A 17,620-nucleotide genomic window follows, 5' to 3' on the forward strand; every position below is an offset into this window, starting at 1 on the left:
AAGAGGCAAATATGTCTAAAACAGCAACAATGAGAATAGTTGCACAGCGGATAAGAGCACAAAGCAACACGGGACTCAGCGAGTGTCGAACATGGAGAGAAAGAGACAGAGATGACAGAGCAGGAGAGCCAAATCCAAGCCAGCTGCTCTCTGGAGCAGATCAAAACCCATGTGAAGCAGAAGAAGCTCCCAGACATGTTTGATTAAACCGAAATATATGAGGCGGCCAAGATGACAGCAAAGCATAAAGAGAGAAGCGGTGGGGGTGGGGGAGAAGAAGGGAAAAGAGGTAGAGGAGGTGGTAACTCCTCCACAGACAGAGGATAAAAAAAATGTAGGGAACAAAATATGAGCTGCAAAAGAACAGATGAGAAATAAAGCGACGTGCTGCTGTTTAATGCCACTCAATGAGAAAGAAACAAACACGGGGGAGGCACGGCAAACAGACAAAAAGGTCGTCTTGTGCTTTCCTTAAAGAAAAGAGCAAAAGTTCATTTCTGTTTACCTTGCTTAGTGTTTGGCTGCCCTACTCTGATGCTTTGAACTACCTCTCTGTTCATCTTCTGATCCGCTTTCTACAGTATTTAACCATCGCTTTGCACTTGTTGCTTCACCCTGCTTCCTCTTTCTTGGTCTATTAAAAAACATTTTAGTTTCTCTATATTTTTGTAAGCACTTTCTAAAAAAAATGTCTTGTGAAAAGTCTCAGCATAAAAAAGTGCTTGCAAAAAACCAAAAACAAAGCGGAAATGCTGAATGCTGAGATGATGCAAAGCTATAGAAATGATGAAACTTGCCATTTAACTGTTTAATTTTAGATGGCTGATATTTTTACATATCAGCTTGTGAGAAACATTTTTAACTTGCACTATTGTCCTTTCCTTCTTTCATCCCTCTTGTTATCTCTTTTTGCCTTCCATTTTTCTTATCTGTTTCATCTTCCCTGTTTTGTCTGTATCCGCTCCTCAATCAGTATCAGCAATACAGAAATCGAAGAGAAAATTCTGGAAGAGAAAAGTCAACGAGTGAGGACAAAAAGAGGGGTTAATCAGTCAGAAAGACAGGCAGCCAGTGAGTCAGAGACAGAGGGAAATCTCCTGGGTGCTCTGGGCTTGTGTTGTCATTGCCTTGCTGTTGTCGTTAGTCCAAACAGCCCCACAGAGACTTGCTGAGTGACAGGCCACAGACAAGCACACACAGTCAATAGTGGCAGCCCACATCTTGCATCAACATTGTAACAACTCACCACTACCTGCAGCTGCTGGAGGGAGCTTGGAAAACTCATGAAAATACATGAGAGGTGGACACACATAGCATAATAAAATAACTACGGTGGCTGCCTTTTTGGCATAAGGACCACATTCGCGCTCGATCGTAAAGACAAGCAGTCAGGCGTGACACAAACACAGCACAATGCACACACGAACACGAAGCTGATTGACAAAGCCTAATAAGCACTGTGGAAAAATGATTCGGAGAGTACAAAGATATCATACAGGTGGTTGTAAAAGAGATTAAATCAACAACGTTGAGGGAGGAGTATCTTTTCAGCTCGCTATACTACAGCTTTGTACCTAGATAAATACATTCATATAGACGGGGAGATTCAGGGAAAAGGTTCGGATGAACATTTGCAGTATTTGTAGCTTTTGCTATTTTACTTTCAGCAGGTGCTGGTATGGGATTGGCTATGCAGATGGAATTTTAAGGTTGGTTATCTCGGTGCAGCTGGAGAGCAATTGAAAAGGTCATAACAGCTAGAGAGATTGAATTGAGAGAGTTCAGGGGAAAGGATATGGAAGATAGACTTGTGTGATTTTTTCTAATTTCTTAGAGGCAGAGGAGGTGGAATAGGGAACAGCATGAGAAAGCTGGTTTCAAAAGTAGATATAGTACAGCTATTTCCATCAGCCAATTTTCTTATCCAACTAGGGGACTCAGGAGGCTGTAGCCTGTCTGAGCTGGTATAGAACATCCTGGATATGTCGCCAATACATGCAGACAATGCTTTCCATGCATCTTGGATACAGTTTAAGAAGATCAATATAGGCTACGGTGACTGAAATGTAGATATGGCTCTCTAAGACAAAAGCGATCAGGAAAATTATGTATTCCTTTATATCTTCCTCTTCCACTTCAGGTGAACTCTACATTTCGAACACATTCTTGGATCTTAGCCCCTGAAATAATACATTTTTAATTCAGTTTCTGCCTCTCCAGTGCCACAGTGAAGAGTGAAACAGAGACTGCACAGTAAGCTACCTGAAACCTGACCGATCCTGTCTCAACTGCATTTTTAAAAACTGACCTGAATCAACGCACGTCATCAATTTCTTGCAGATACTCTATACATTCCGTAAGGCAAATGAATGTCTTTGCTATACAAAGGGGTCAGTGGCTGTGGCCTGCTACACAGCAGTATGTTTACAGTTTAAAAAGTATTTAGCGCCGGATTATAAATCTCAATGAGAGGAATTCATGAAGCATGAACTTTATAAATAAGTCCACGCATCACCTTTCCACCTGTATCCAGTGCTGGTAAAAACAAAGGGGAAAAATTATGCGTTGCTTACAACATTTCCAAGAACTGTTTATCACTTGACGAGATAAAGTTCACGCTCGTGTTGAGAGACGAGCTTACTGATGTACCTTTCTTGATAATGGACTGTAAAGAAAATAGAAACAAGGATGAAAACAGACTACTACTACTAGGGGCTACGTGTCCCTGTATTACTCTGAGGTCTCACTGAGTGTCATTTCCAGGGTCTCACCATAATGAGTCACAAGGCTCTGGGACACAGTAGGGGCAGCTTTTATTAGGTTACCCAAGAAGCTGAATGTAGGCAGGAAATGCTTCACACTGAGCTGCTCAGTAAGCTAGAAAAAGAACACAGAAAAAAATCATCAGTACTTACACACACACACAGTAATATAAAGGAAATCTTAATGCATTAGATCATAAAGCTCTACAACATCGGTTTGCACGGGTGTCTTAAAGCTAAACGGCTATTTTAATGGTAGGTTAAAAAAAATCTTCAAAATGACCAAAATATATTTTAAAACTACTACAACAACCTAAATATCCTACTACTATGGAAGCCCGTTTCCACCACTAAAAAAAAAAAAAAGGATCCATAACTCAAAATTTCGAGTTATTTTCTCGAAATTTCGAGTTATTATCTCGAAATTTCGACATATTAACTCAAAATTTTGAGAAAAGCAACTCGAAATTTCGAGTTAGCGCTGCCAATCAGTAATCTACGTGAATGACGTCATTTCCATGTTACCCGGAAGCTGAAGCCCTCAGCTACAAATGCTACAGCTAAGCTACCGGTATTACATCCAGTCGTGAATGCACAGATTGCTGAGTGTTTTCAGCCTGGCTTCACAAATGATGAAATCCCTGTGTTATTAGCTGAATCACATGGTGTTACTATCAGCAAACATACTTTAATTTGTTGGGATCCGTTTTTGAGTGCGCGGTCCTGCGCCATATGCTTCCGGGTAACAAGAAAGCGACCTCATTCACGTATATTTTTGATTGGCAGAGCTAACTCGAAATTTTGAGTTATATTTCTCGAAATTTTGAGATAATAACTCGAAATTTCGAGAAAATAACTCGAAATTTCGAGTTATGGATACTAGCTTTTTTTTTTAGTGGCGGAAACGGGCTTCCATATACTACATATATGTTATTAACCGCTTAAGTTTTTTATTTCCACTCGATAAAAAATCTCTGAAATTATTCAGCGAGAGCTCCACAACAGTAAGGCCAAGCACACACGACAATGGGCTCAGAGGATTAGAGACACTCGAGAGATTTTTGCCTCCTTGTCCCCCATCACCAGCTTTGAGTGAGGTAGGAAACACTCTATCAAAAGCTGACATTTTTATTTCCGCCAAATACCAACTGCAAATTGGAGAATTAATAATGGGTAAGTAAACACAAAAAAATCCTACAACTGCAACTCTACCAAATCTGGTGCAAGAAAAATGAAGCATAATAACACTAGGCCACTTCCATACATAGTGATACACAGAAGAAGGGTTAATCTGAGCCAAGTGCTTGCGTGTTTAAACTGAAAAAAATAATAATTTCTTCCACTAACAGTTTGTGTCAAAACTTATAATCAAGCTCTGTTCTTGTAGCATAAATGAGACTTGTCTGCTGTGGCTGGTGTTATATTTTTCTGTCATCATCAGTATACACAGCTATACTGTTTTCCACCTGCAGCAGGATGAGCCTTCTCCATTACTGTCTCCCCCTGAGGTGACACAACAGCAGCAAGAGGGAGACAAGCACACTGTCTGTTTACTAAACAGCCTTGGGAGAGTATGACGCTAGTTACACAAGTGCTATTAAAATTTTTAAGATGTTGGGCATGTTCTTCTGCCTGCACGTGCACATGAGTAGGAGCGTTTCTCTATTTGTCTTACCTGTTTGTGTATCTCATCCAAAACGAAGCGAAATGACAGCTCGCTCTGGAGCTCCAGGAGTAGCTGAACCAGCACTGACGCAAGTAAACACACACACAAATGTATGCATAAACATCACAAATAAGTGCAGTTTCACACTTTCGCACAGTCACTGCAATTACAAGACAGAAAATCAAAACAGTCAATGTTAATGAAAAATCCAGGTGTATAATTTTTGAAGTTTTAAATTATCCTTCAGAATCTTCTACCACTGCTTTAGAAATTTGCATGCGATTAAATGATTCAAACAGGAATTTACTTAAATATGAAGTGCCTTTAAATAATGGTAGTTAAGGAATTTGCGTTACATAAGGCATCGTGTCACACAAGCCTGACAACCACAAGGCGCTAGTGGAAAATGTGCATTCCCTGACTGGGGGGAGGGTTGTGCACTGAAAACTTTGCCATGGTTGGCAGCAGATTGGTGTGGTTGCTCATTACGGTGCAGTCACCGTTTATTCCGAGCAGTAGTGAAACTTGAAGAAGTGCAATGCAAGCTGGGAATGGAGAAAGTAAAGGTTGTGCCTTAATGCTGCCTGCAACCAACACAGTTCAAAAAGTGCAAGTCTGCAGAGAAGACAGCTTCTTACATGCTAACTGCAGCAATCTGCTAGCAACCAAAGGAACTGCAAGGAGATTTTTGGTGCAGCACTGTACACCCTCAATTACACCCTGCTGACTGCCAGGAACCTCCAGTAAACCACTTGCTACCTGTCAGTGTCACGGACCCAGTTCCAGGGATTCGGGGTCCGTGAGCAGTGTGGACTACTATTGTAGTTATTATTATTATTATTATTATTATTATTATTATTATTATCATTATTGTGGTTGTTGTTATTATGGTTGTGTCTGCTGTCCTGTTTTTCCGTGTTGGTGTACTGTCAGGTGTTTAGGGGTGTGTGCTTGTGTATGTGAGGGTGCGGTCGTGGCAGGCACTTTTAGGCCTGGTGGGTGTGGCCCTGCCAGCTGACCGGTCCCACCCAGGAATCCACACACACCTGGCGCCGATCAAGCCTCGTCAGAGGAGCTTCAAAACAGTGTGGCTGAGAGCTCCTCGACGCTGGATCGTTGAGTGACTTCCCGTCAGTCTTAAGTGTATTGTGCAAGGTTAGTGCAAGTCTACTGTTAGGTTTTGTACTCACGGCTGCCTTTGGTATGCGTGTTTCCTCAGGAGGAATTGTGGCGACCAGGAGGCAGCACACGGAGAGTACACAGGGAACGGAGACAGAGCACGGAGCACGGGATAAAGGAGAAGACACGGAACGGGAGTTGGGATCGCACGGGGGGATTTATTGTTGTTCGGATTGTCACCACTGTAAATAAACACTGTTGCATTGTAGAGTCCTGCATTTTGGGTCCTCCTTTCCCCACATCCCCACGGTCTGCCAGCGAGACCGTGACAGAACGATCCAGCCATTATGGGCCCAGCGGACTCAAGGACCGTCTCACAGGAGGAATTGCTCGCCCAGCTCTGGAAATACTGTCGGAGCATTATCCAGGCGGCGGATCCACATCAGAGACACATGCAGGTCGTATTTTTTGATTCCTTCTTATCATCAATCACCTCATCTGTGAGCTTTTTGGACATTAAGAGACTAATTTCGATTATAACCACGCTGAGGGAAAGTTCCTGTTTTGAGCTGTTTGGTTTGGGCTGTCCGGGCGAGGAGGATATGGCAACCTCCCTGGGAGCCCTTGCTGCCTATTTCTTTTTTCATAGGCTGATAGCCTCCCCGCCGTCGCTTGCAGCTCGCTTGTTGGACCCTCCATTGCGGGGGAAACGTTTCACACGCCCTCTGCACCTCACCACATCTCCACTCACCTCTGCGGCACCTGCTGAGTCAGCAGACCAAGGACCGGCAGCTCGAAATCACACAGCTGCTCTCCTGTCCGGCTGGCTGGTGGAACCTCAGCCTGATACGCTGGCCCCGGCATCGTTAAAGAAGCGACGCTTGCGCCGCCGGCGTGCCTCACCGCAGTCAGACTCTAAAACTTTCCAACAGCCGGCTGTGGTGAGTCATATGGACAATTCATCTTCATTCACCTCATCTGTTTATTCACGGGACTGTGTGAAAGCTAACCTCGTAGCACAGCCAGCTGCCCAGCCTGTAGCCGTAGCACAGCCAGCTGCCCAGCCTGTAGCCGTAGCACAGCCAGCTGCCCAGCCTGTAGCCGTAGCACAGCCAGCTGCCCAGCCTGTAGCCGTAGCACAGCCAGCTGCCCAGCCTGTAGCCGTAGCACAGCCAGCTGCCCAGCCTGTAGCCGTAGCACAGCCAGCTGCCCAGCCTGTAGCCGTAGCACAGCCAGCTGCCCAGCCTGTAGCCGTAGCACAGCCAGTCCAGTCAGCCTCTCGTCTTCATCCTCAGTTGGAGGCTGATATGCCTGCTGGAACTACCCTGCCATTATGTCACCCGCCTGTTGTTTCTACATCGCTGTCCAGTCTACCACGAGTAGCTGCCGCACCATTATCACCTCCGCCCTTTGCAGCTACTTCTCCACCAGCGTCCCATCAGACTGCAGCGACCGCAGAACTCTCGACTTCACCATCCACATCACCCGCTCGACCGTCATCTTCGCCACCTGCAGCTTCCGCATCGCCATCTTCACCTCCGGATCAACGACCATCTATACCCGCGTCGCAGCCGGAGGAGCGGCTCAGCGAGCGGGAGGAGCCCGCGTCGCCAGCTGTGGAGCTCAGCGAGCCGGAGGAGCTCAGCGAGCCGGAGGAGCTCAGCGAGCCGGAGGAGCTCAGCGAGCCACCAGCAGAGGAGCTCAGCGAGCCACCAGCAGAGGAGCTCAGCGAGCCACCAGCAGAGGAGCTCAGCGAGCCACCAGCAGAGGAGCTCAGCGAGCCACCAGCAGAGGAGCTCAGCGAGCGGAAGGAACAACCGGCGCTGCCAGCCGCGGAGGGGCTCTCGCTGCCAGCCGCGGAGGGGCTCTCGCTGCCAGCCGAGGAGGGGCTCTCGCTGCCAGCCGAGGAGGGGCCCGCTCAGCCAACCGGAGGGACCTCCACGTCTAGCGCGGCCTCCACGCCATCCACGTCCAGTGCGTCCACGTCAGCGACCGGCGCGTCATAGACCATGTGCCACGCCTCGCTGTTGCTCACCGGAGCAGCGACGTTGCCTTCGGACCCGTGGCAGGCCACCAGAACCGTTCCGCCGCCACCGGACCTGTGGCAGGCCGCCGGAGGAGCAGCGCCGCCGCCACCGGACCCGTGGCAGGCCACCAGAACCGTTCCGCCGCCACCGGACCCGTGGCAGGCCGCCGGAGGAGCAGCGCCGCCGCCACCGGATCCGTGGCAGGCCGCCTGAAGCGTTCCGCTTCCATCATGGGGTTGGAGGTAGGCCGCCCGAACTGTTTTCCCACCACTGCCTGACCCGTAGCGAGTTTTGCCTGCTTGCGGTCCACTGGGTCGGCCGCAAGAACTGTTGTTCCCACCATGGCAGTGGTTGGACATTTGAACTGGGGTTTTGGGGCCCTCCGTCCGGGACCCCCCGCCGCCCGCCCGGGGTTGGTTGTACTGTGGTTTTTGTTTTGTTTTTGTTTTTGGGTCGTCGGGTGCCGACCCTTAGAGGGGGGGTACTGTCACGGACCCAGTTCCAGGGATTCGGGGTCCGTGAGCAGTGTGGACTACTATTGTAGTTATTATTATTATTATTATTATTATTATTATTATTATTGTGGTTGTTGTTATTATGGTTGTGTCTGCTGTCCTGTTTTTCCGTGTTGGTGTACTGTCAGGTGTTTAGGGGTGTGTGCTTGTGTATGTGAGGGTGTGGTCGTGGCAGGCACTTTTAGGCCTGGTGGGTGTGGCCCTGCCAGCTGACCGGTCCCACCCAGGAATCCACACACACCTGGCGCCGATCAAGCCTCGTCAGAGGAGCTTCAAAACAGTGTGGCTGAGAGCTCCTCGACGCTGGATCGTTGAGTGACTTCCCGTCAGTCTTAAGTGTATTGTGCAAGGTTAGTGCAAGTCTACTGTTAGGTTTTGTACTCACGGCTGCCTTTGGTATGCGTGTTTCCTCAGGAGGAATTGTGGCGACCAGGAGGCAGCACACGGAGAGTACACAGGGAACGGAGACAGAGCACGGAGCACGGGATAAAGGAGAAGACACGGAACGGGAGTTGGGATCGCACGGGGGGATTTATTGTTGTTCGGATTGTCACCACTGTAAATAAACACTGTTGCACTGTAGAGTCCTGCATTTTGGGTCCTCCTTTCCCCACATCCCCACGGTCTGCCAGCGAGACCGTGACAGTCAGAGAATACAGTTGCCAGCGTTCACTGACCAGTCTCTAGGTCTGTATGAAGGTAGCTGTAGTAATTAGTTTCACAGCAACTGCCAGCAACCTCCAGCAATTTCTTACAGCCCTTTCTTTAAGCCCTTACCAAACATTTCTACCGATCAGTGTTAATCAGTATCAGATAAATGTGCCATTATTTTACAGCATACTGAAATTTTAGAGCTGGCGTCTAGTGTGACATTAGCGCCCTGGAGCTCCAGTGGCTCCATGGTTCATGTGTCACATGACGAAGAGTGAGCTCAGGGCATAAGTAGTGCTAGAAAACAATATCATGTTAGGTGGAAGGTTTAGGAACCTTAAGGTCTAAAAAAAGTGATGGACAAACAGGGATTAGCATTGTCGTGAGTACGTATGGAGAATGTTTGTGTTACTTTTCTCCCTGCCAAAGGGGAGAGGCAAAAGTCCCATACTGCAAACTAAACATAACATTTGGGGCAAGTTCAATTTGAAAACTGTGCAAAACATAATGATACGTATGCAAGTAGAACCTGTTTCCATTAAAGGATGTGCACTGGTGTGCAACAGGCTATGAGTTGTGGTATATTTCCATTATTGGGTGTTATACAAGCGTTATCCAAACAGTAGTGACATATATTAAACCCTGTCATAGGGCTGTGCGATATGACCAAAATCTCATATCCCGATATAAGATATCTATCATCCCGATAACGATATAAATCACAAAAATTTAACATTTTCTGTAAATTCTGTGAATCTCGGGCAGCTCGACTTGCGTGAGGTGTTTTCAGCTGGGCGCTGTGTACCTGGAGTTGAGACTTTTAACAGATGCATGAAGGCATAGGTTGTAACGGCCGCCGTTTTCTTTGTATTTATTACACGGCGTGCTGCGGGGAAAAGCCTGTTCTAACGTTTGAGTTTAAGGTTTATTTTTTTAGTACCTAACGCATCTTTTTTCCTTCTCATCCGTAAAAACTCTGCATACACTTTCACATAATTTATTTTGTTTTGAAAAGTCTCAACAGGATCTTGAGCTTTATTGTGAAAGGTTAATATGCAAAATAAACAAGCGGACGGCGGGGCCACGCCAATGTTTTACGGTTGTGGTTGCAAACGACAAAAACAGTCGCTTGTCCGTCCGTAGTGTGGTTATATTAAATGTAAGAGAAAGAGAGAACTTTAACAAATTAATATAGCCACTACAGTGACCATCAAAACCACGAAAAAACGATAGCGTAATCTGAAACGATAGATGTTTTTATATCGTCATCCGATATATATCGTTATATCGAACAGCCCTACCCTGTCATATCAAAAAGGCAGTGTACCAAATAAATAAACTGCAATAGATGCAAGTTTAATGTTTAATGCATCGGTTTCCCTCTCAGTTACAACGCAAGTTCTCATTAAGCTGTAACTGCAAAGCTGAACAATTCTGTGAAGATTGTAGGCTTTCTTTCTCCTTCTTTCTTATCTCCTCACACTATGACTGCATTATTTATAGCGCTCAAGTGATTTACAAAACGTGTGCTTTACACACTGTCTGTGCAGAAACCAAATGCAGTGTCACATTTTAAGTACTCTTCTAACTGTTACAGAAAAGCAGTCCCTTGGGCATTTTTAAGACAGCTCCCGTAAAATCATTTGATTCGCAGCCATAGGTCCAGGCTGCTGGGGGATTCCCATGATGCACTGAGTGTTTCTTCTTCAGTTACCTTTTTCCACTCATGATGCATTTATATACCTGCATTTAATTAGCTATTACTCATCTCTGGCTCTCTTTCACAGTATGTCTCTGTCCTGTCTTCATCTGCTCACCCCCAACCGGTCGCGGCAGATGACCGCCCCTCCCTGACTCGGGAGGTTTCTTCCTGTTTAGTGGAAGTTTTTCCTTTCCACTGTTGCAAAAGCACTTGCTCATAGGAGGTTCATATGATTGTTTGGGTTTTCTCATGTATAATTGTAGGTTCTTTACCTTACAATATAAAGCACCTTGAGGCAACTGCTCTTGTGATATGGCGCTATATAAATTAAATAAAAGTGAATTGCACTGAATTAATTTGGACTTACTAAAAAATTTTATTTTTAGCATTTTTGAAAGGCTGCAATGGGAAAATCTGTCTGAGTGTTTGAAAGTGAGACTTTGCCACGAGGCCAAGATTGAGGATACAGAATAATCTGCATTTGGCTGCCCAAATAAACTCATTAAGTACAAAGAGAAATTCGCATTTCAGCTTTGAAGTCAAAAATCGCCTTAGCCACCAGCCCTGACCATTATCAGCAAGAAGGCTTATGTGTATCCTCCAAAAAAAAACAAAAAACACTGACTGTGTGTGTGTGTGTGTGTGTGTGTGTGTGTGTGTGTGTGTGTGTGTGTGTTCACAAAAACAACTGCATAGAAGGCCTCCATCTATGTTTGCGTGAGTGCAATGTGAGCACGAGTCTGTACATAGAGTGTGTATGTGTGTTTTCCTGAGCACACACAGACACACAAGCATACATCACCAAACCAGAAAGAGGCATCTCTTCACCTTGGTCAACCTTCTCCAGAGTTACAGGGTCCTCTGCAGTTTGAAGCATCCCTGGGGACAGAGAAGATATGACAGAGCAGATTTTAAAAGGCATACTTCAAAAACCACATGCACTCTTGCTTCTACACAGAAGTACAGGAGGAAGAAATTTAATGTCATTATGCAAAAAAAAAAAGGATGAAATAGGACAAAATAGAAAATACAAATTACAGAGACATTAGATGGGGCTTCATGCTAATAAAGATCTATTTGATCATACTGTACAGGGTACTCTACCTTGCATTAGCTTTGCTGGACATCCAAGATAAAGTACTATCTTAAAAGCATGTTAAAGAAAAACAACTCAGTGTAGTGATGAATGTAAGGCATATTTTTATTGGATTATGCTCAGATGGAGAAGCACAATTCATGCAGACAATCCCACAAGAACTCTAATAGCTCTTTTAACGTCTTGTCAGATTGGTCAGAGCTTTTATGGCTTAGCATTTTGCCACACATCCTCTTATTGTGCTAATTTGATTAGAGCTTAAATGGTTTCAACATAGCACTTAATGCGGCAACCTAATAATCCTCCAATGAGGAAGTTATCAATAAAACCCTCGGATGATCTAGCATTAAAAAAACATACAGAGGTTCAATTATAGCAGTGTAATATTTGCAATAGAGGAGTCAGTAATTTAGTGTTGTGAGAATAATGAAACACAATGCAGGTCTATATATTAACAGTCTTACTGGCTCCACTGGGATTTTCACGGCACGGCAACTCATTCCATATTTAAAGATCCTCAAAAATTATTGCTGTCATGTCATCCGATATGTTGACACAGAGAATTATTCACGGTACAGGAGTCGAAATAACTTACGCTACAACTTAAATGCAAACAAGAAATCACAAATAATGAAAGTCTTGATAGTTTTACATGTTTTATACTTTTGTTAATAGCTCGTATTTTGTGTCTTTAAATCAAACATTTCAGAAATAATTTCAGAAACCCCGTCATAGTTAGTCAAAGGAGCTTGCAAAGAAAAGCGTCTGGACTTCTTTAAGTTACTTGAAGATGGTAATCCCCGAACCAAATGGTGGACACCAGAGGTGAAGGGAGCCACCAGGCTGAAGAAGGAGTCCTATCGGGCTTGGTTAGCCTGTGGGACTCCGGAGGCAGCCGACAGGTATCGACAGGCCAAGCGGAATGCGGCTCGGGCAGTGGCTGAAGCAAAAACTCGGGTGTGGGAGGAGTTCGGAGAGGCCATGGAAAAAGACTTTCGGACTGCCTCGAAGAGATTCTGGCAAACCGTCAGACGTCTCAGGAGGGGAAAGCGGTGCTCTACCTGCACTGTGTATAGTGCTGGCGGAGCGCTGCTGACGTCGACTGAGAAAATTGTCAGGCGGTGGAAGGAATACTTCGAGGACCTCCTTAATCCCACTGACACGTCTTCCGAGGAGGAAGCAGAGTCTGGGGATGAGGGGAATGACCCGCCAATTTCCGGGGGCGAGGTCACTGAGGCAGTTAAACAACTCCTTGGTGGCAGAGCCCCTGGTGTTGATGAGGTCCGCCCCGAGTTCCTGAAGGCTCTGGACGTTGTAGGGCTGTCCTGGTTGACACGCCTCTGCAATGTTGCGTGGAGATCAGGGGCAGTACCTGTGGACTGGCAGACCGGGGTGGTGGTCCCCATCTTTAAGAAGAGGGTGTGTTCCAACTACAGGGGGATCACACTCCTCAGCCTCCCTGGGAAAGTCTATGCCACGGTGCTGGAAAGGAGAGTTCGTCCGTTAGTCGAACCTCGGATACAGGAGGAACAATGCGGTTTTCGTCCTGGTCGCGGAACACTGGACCAGCTCTTTATCCTCTCCAGGATACTTGAGGGTGCATGGGAGTTTGCCCAACCAGTCTACATGTGTTTTGTGGACTTGGAGAAGGCATTCGACCGTGTCCCTCGGGGTGTCCTGTGGGAGGTGTTGCGGGAATATGGGGTGTCTGGCCCATTGCTACGGGCCATTCGATCCCTATACAACCGTTGCAAGAGCTTGGTTCGCATTGCCGGCAATAAGTCGGACTCGTTCCCGGTGGGTGATGGGCTCCGCCAGGGCTGCCCTTTGTCTCCGGTTCTGTTCATAATTTTTATGGACAGAATTTCTAGGCGCAGCCAAGTGGCGGAGGGCTTTCGCTTTGGTGGCCTCAGAATCTCATCTCTGATTTTTGCAGATGATGTGGTTCTGTTGGCTTCATCGGGTGAGGGCCTCCAGCTCGCACTGGAACGGTTCGCAGCCGAGTGTGAAGCAGCGGGAATGAGGATCAGCACCTCCAAATCTGAGGCCATGGTTCTCAGCCGGAAAAGGGTGGAGTGCCCACTCCGGGTCGGGGATGAGTTCCTGCCCCAAGTGGAGGAGTTCAAGTATCTCGGGGTCTTGTTCGCGAGTGATGGGAGAAGGGAGCCGGAGATCGACAGACGGATTGGGGCTGCAGCTGCAGTAATGCGGACGCTGCACCGGTCCGTCGTGGTGAAGAGGGAGCTGAGTGTAAAAGCGAAGCTCTCAATTTACCGGTCGATCTACGTCCCTACCCTCACCTATGGCCACGAGCTGTGGGTAGTGACCGAAAGAACGAGATCGCGGATACAAGCGGCAGAAATGAGCTTCCTCCGAAGGGTGGCTGGCCTCTCCCTTAGAGATAGGGTGAGAAGTTCGGCCATCCGGGAGGGGCTCAGAGTAGAGCAGCTGCTGCTCCACATCGAAAGGAGCCAGCTGAGGTGGTTCGGGCATCTGACAAGGATGCCCCCTGGGCGCCTCCTGGGTGAGGTGTTCCAGGCATGTCCCACCGGGAGGAGGCCCCGGGGCAGACCCAGGACACGCTGGAGAGATTATATCTCTCGGCTGGCCTGGGAACGCCTTGGTATTCCCCCGGATAAGCTGGAGGAGGTGGCTGGGGAGAGGGAGGTCTGGGTCTCTTTGCTTAGGCTGCTGCCCCCGCGACCCGGCCCCGGATAAAGCGGATGAAGATGGATGGATGGATGGAAGATGTTTCACCTCTCATCCGAGAAGCTTCTTCAGTTCTTAAGGTCAAATGGTGGAGAGTCCCAGATATAAACCTAGTGGGAGTATCCCCCCACAGAGGGACAAAAGGACCCCCTGATGATCCTCTAATCACCTGAGCCAAGGTGTGAAACTGGGTGTGGGTCCCAATCCCCGTCATAGTTAAAAGCAAAGCTGTCCACTAGCCTGCAGCCCATGCTAATGATCTTTTTTTTGGTGGCTACTTAGTTTGATGATTCCATCTATGAAATGAGATTTAATGTGGCTGTCATTAAAAATGAAAATCAGTTACATATACAGCACTTAATTAAGGCCCAAATTACTGCATCACATCAAAGTCACAAATCAGTATAATGGTTTAATCACACTACCGATGACAAGCACACCTCTCCAAAGAAAAGAAAAGTAGTAAACTCAAGGTTAACTGCATTATCGGCGTGGATCCTTTTTTTTTTTTTAATGAAATCAACGCAAAAACTATTATGTCCAGTAGTGTGAATATTTCTGTATCATGTTCTGGTTGATTGCTAAGATCAATTGTTCTCTCTGTTCAGCCTGACCTTGCAGAAAAGCTGTAATGCGACTGCACCACCAATACAACAGTGGACTAACACAGTGGTGATTAGCTTCAAGGAGTGCAAATGTTAAACAATCAAGCTCGAGCTAGTGAGAAAACAGCCATTGATGGTTAGGACTGTCAGTACTGACTGAAGGTCTGTGCACTGCAATAGTACTGTTGATGCTCCTTGTTTTCTAAGTGCATTCCAGTCTGATTTTGCCTACCTAGCATAAAACTGTTTGCACCTTTAGAGAGATAGCAAGTGAGAGGTGAAAGTCCAGCGCTTCACAATCGCCCTTGCTAGACATTCCTTCTGTTTCTAATCTGCTGCATGTGTTACTATTTCTCACCCAATAGTTTGGCTGTAAAATGCAGACAGACTCTGTGGTCCTGTTGGAGCAGCTCTCTCAAAGCCCCCGGAGAATACTTCAGCACTCCACTTACACTGGACAAGGCAGAAGACTTCCTCACAGACTGCATCCCACAGACAAGCGTGTAGGAGGAGAGATATAGGAGGGTAAATAAAGCTCCAGCTGAGCATCAAGGGAAATTAACAGCATAATGCAATTTTCATACACATTTCCCAATCCTTCCTAAAGGTTGTGCAAGAGAATGTAAAGCCACAGTAAACAGCTACAACATGGAGATGTATATAAATATATTTCTTCTCACTGCTATGTCTTCATCGTCAATCATTTCAATGAGGCAGGCCACACAGAGCAGCAGCCCGCCTCCCTCCACAGGCCCAAGGCGCCTACTCCACTTTGGGTCATGTCTGAAGTGGATCTTGTTGCAAACTATATCCCTGCTTGTCATTCTGTTTGTTTCGCCTGTTCAGACAGAAAGACCACAACAGCTTTTTATACAAAACTGCAGGCGAGCAAGAGTGCTAGCAAGCTATTGTATTACCTAGCGCTACATGCTAACTATAATATTAGCACTAGCTAAAGTTAATTTGTGACTTAGCTAGCCATAATATCCTTAAAAACAGATGTTTTTGAAGATTTCTCTTAAAACCTTCAAAAACATCTGTTTTTAAGTAAAATTATGGCTAGCTAAGTTATAAATTACCTAGCGCTACATGCTAACTATATTATTAGCACTAGCTAGAGTTAATTTATAACTTAACTAGCCATGATTTTCTTTAAAAACAGATGTTTTTGAAGATTTCTATTAAAACAAATGCTATTGACAAACTCTAATAACAACAAAATATGTGTAATAAACCATAAACTAACCTTTGCTGACAGTATATATCAGACGAGAACTGTGCAGAAATGATGGCTAAAGTCAAAACCCCAAACTTTATTGAACATTACAGTACAGTAGGTTACCAAAATAATTCCAAACACTGTTGTACTAATAAAAACTGCATTTATAATGTAAAACATTTTAATATTATAATGATACTATAAAAATAGATATTTATAAACAAATATATGATACAAAAACTTAAGATGTCTATTTATTAAATAACTAAATTCTCCTGTGAAGCCTCCTTCAAAATTTACCTTAACATTAAGTGTTGGTTTTAAAATAAACCAAAAAAAAGGCCAAATTCTGACAAAAAGATAACACAGGACAATATATTAATATCTTTAAGAGTGGTTTTACTCATATTAGCAAGTGTTATGTTGAAAGCTAACCCTTATTTAAAAACCACAAAAAGAGCTGATGATCTAATGGATTTATCTGGTATCTTTAAATGTGTATGATAATAAAAATGCAAATGAAACAACTCTGGAATAGTGCAAGTACATGACCATAGTTGTAAACTATGAATATATATGAATAACTTGTTTTGTTTTTTTGTAAATGTATGAAAAAAAGATAAGATACAAGCATTTTTTTCTGGTTGTTATTTCACTTTTTTACTAGAAAGATCCATGTGTTGAACAATAGTGCATGAAGATAATGTTCTGGCAAATAATGATAATTATCTGAAATGCTATGATCATTTTTGCTGCAGTTATTGGAACTTTTCAATTTCGTGTACATATGGGAAATGCTTGCCTCATCATTACACTCATGCTTGTTTTTTTTGTTTTTTTTGTTGTTTTTTAACATAAAATCACATGAAACAGCTGCTTAGGTCCCATATTTCTTGCTGATGAACATTGGAGCTCAGTACATTGTACTGCTCTAATATTAAAAGTCCAATCAAATCAACAGTCTCTAACATTCAAAGGAAGCCTGATGGTGTATGTTTGAGCAAATCCATGCACAATTAGCCTCACAATTATATATCAACACCAATTTACCCTCCAAGGAATATCTTAGCTGATCGTTATGCTGAGACGTGTGTCTGAGTATCATTTAGCTGTGAAGGCCACAATTTGGTTATCACCATGACAACAAAAGCCTCTGGGTAACTGAGCCACTGTGTGATGATAGGTGTGTGGGGGCGAGTATCAGCTACTACCGACATGTCGATTTATAATCTCCCTCTGCTTCTCTTTAAGCAGAGTTCAGTGCGCATCAAAGCATCACACGTGTGGCCAGCTCAGCACTCCGCGCCTCTGTCTGTCAGTGACGGTGTAAATGAGTGTGCAGAAAGATAAACCCTCTCAGAGTTCAATGTATGTAACCTTTGACAAATGTGCTGCGCTCCAGCAAACACTGTGTGTGCAGGAAGTGGTCAGAGGGTTTTGTTTCTTCTGGTTGACTGAGAAGAGTCAGACAAGATATCGGTTTATAAATTTGTGCCAGGACAGGAGCTAAATCCATCAGTCTGTGGCTTTTTATTTGCCCCCTGAGAGA

The 17,620-nt window shown here is 45.1% G+C and overlaps 2 protein-coding genes across 6 annotated transcripts in view; one reads left to right on the plus strand and one right to left on the minus strand.

Annotated features, from left to right (window-relative positions):
- Positions 1–16,174, minus strand: part of mei1 (meiotic double-stranded break formation protein 1) — a 67,499-nt gene extending 51,325 nt beyond the window's left edge. For all 3 annotated transcript variants that reach the window (XM_076882982.1, XM_004563047.2, XM_076882981.1), the window contains exons 1-6: positions 16,099–16,174; positions 15,533–15,690; positions 15,211–15,334; positions 11,271–11,321; positions 4,438–4,511; positions 2,772–2,877 (exon numbers count right to left, since the gene is read on the minus strand). In XM_076882982.1, coding sequence (XP_076739097.1) covers positions 2,772–2,877; positions 4,438–4,511; positions 11,271–11,321; positions 15,211–15,334; positions 15,533–15,676 — 499 coding nt within the window. In that variant the 5' untranslated portion in view covers positions 15,677–15,690; positions 16,099–16,174. The remainder of the gene's footprint in view (positions 1–2,771; positions 2,878–4,437; positions 4,512–11,270; positions 11,322–15,210; positions 15,335–15,532; positions 15,691–16,098) is intronic.
- LOC143418333 (uncharacterized) lies at positions 5,303–8,671 on the plus strand. Of its 3 annotated transcripts, none has more exons than XM_076882978.1 (3): positions 5,303–5,558; positions 5,648–8,414; positions 8,504–8,671. In XM_076882978.1, the coding sequence occupies exon 2, from the start codon at positions 5,895–5,897 to the stop codon at positions 7,551–7,553; it is 1,659 nt and encodes a 552-aa protein (XP_076739093.1). In that variant the 5' UTR covers positions 5,303–5,558; positions 5,648–5,894; the 3' UTR covers positions 7,554–8,414; positions 8,504–8,671. The 3 variants fall into 3 exon arrangements, with proteins under 3 accessions (XP_076739093.1, XP_076739095.1, XP_076739094.1); XM_076882980.1 differs by having other exon boundaries at positions 5,648–7,816; XM_076882979.1 differs by lacking the exon at positions 5,303–5,558 and having other exon boundaries at positions 5,565–8,414.
- Positions 16,175–17,620: the final 1,446 nt, after the last annotated feature.

Source organism: Maylandia zebra, linkage group LG4 (assembly GCF_041146795.1).
Source record: "Maylandia zebra isolate NMK-2024a linkage group LG4, Mzebra_GT3a, whole genome shotgun sequence".
NCBI classification, from domain to species: Eukaryota; Metazoa; Chordata; class Actinopteri; order Cichliformes; family Cichlidae; genus Maylandia; species Maylandia zebra.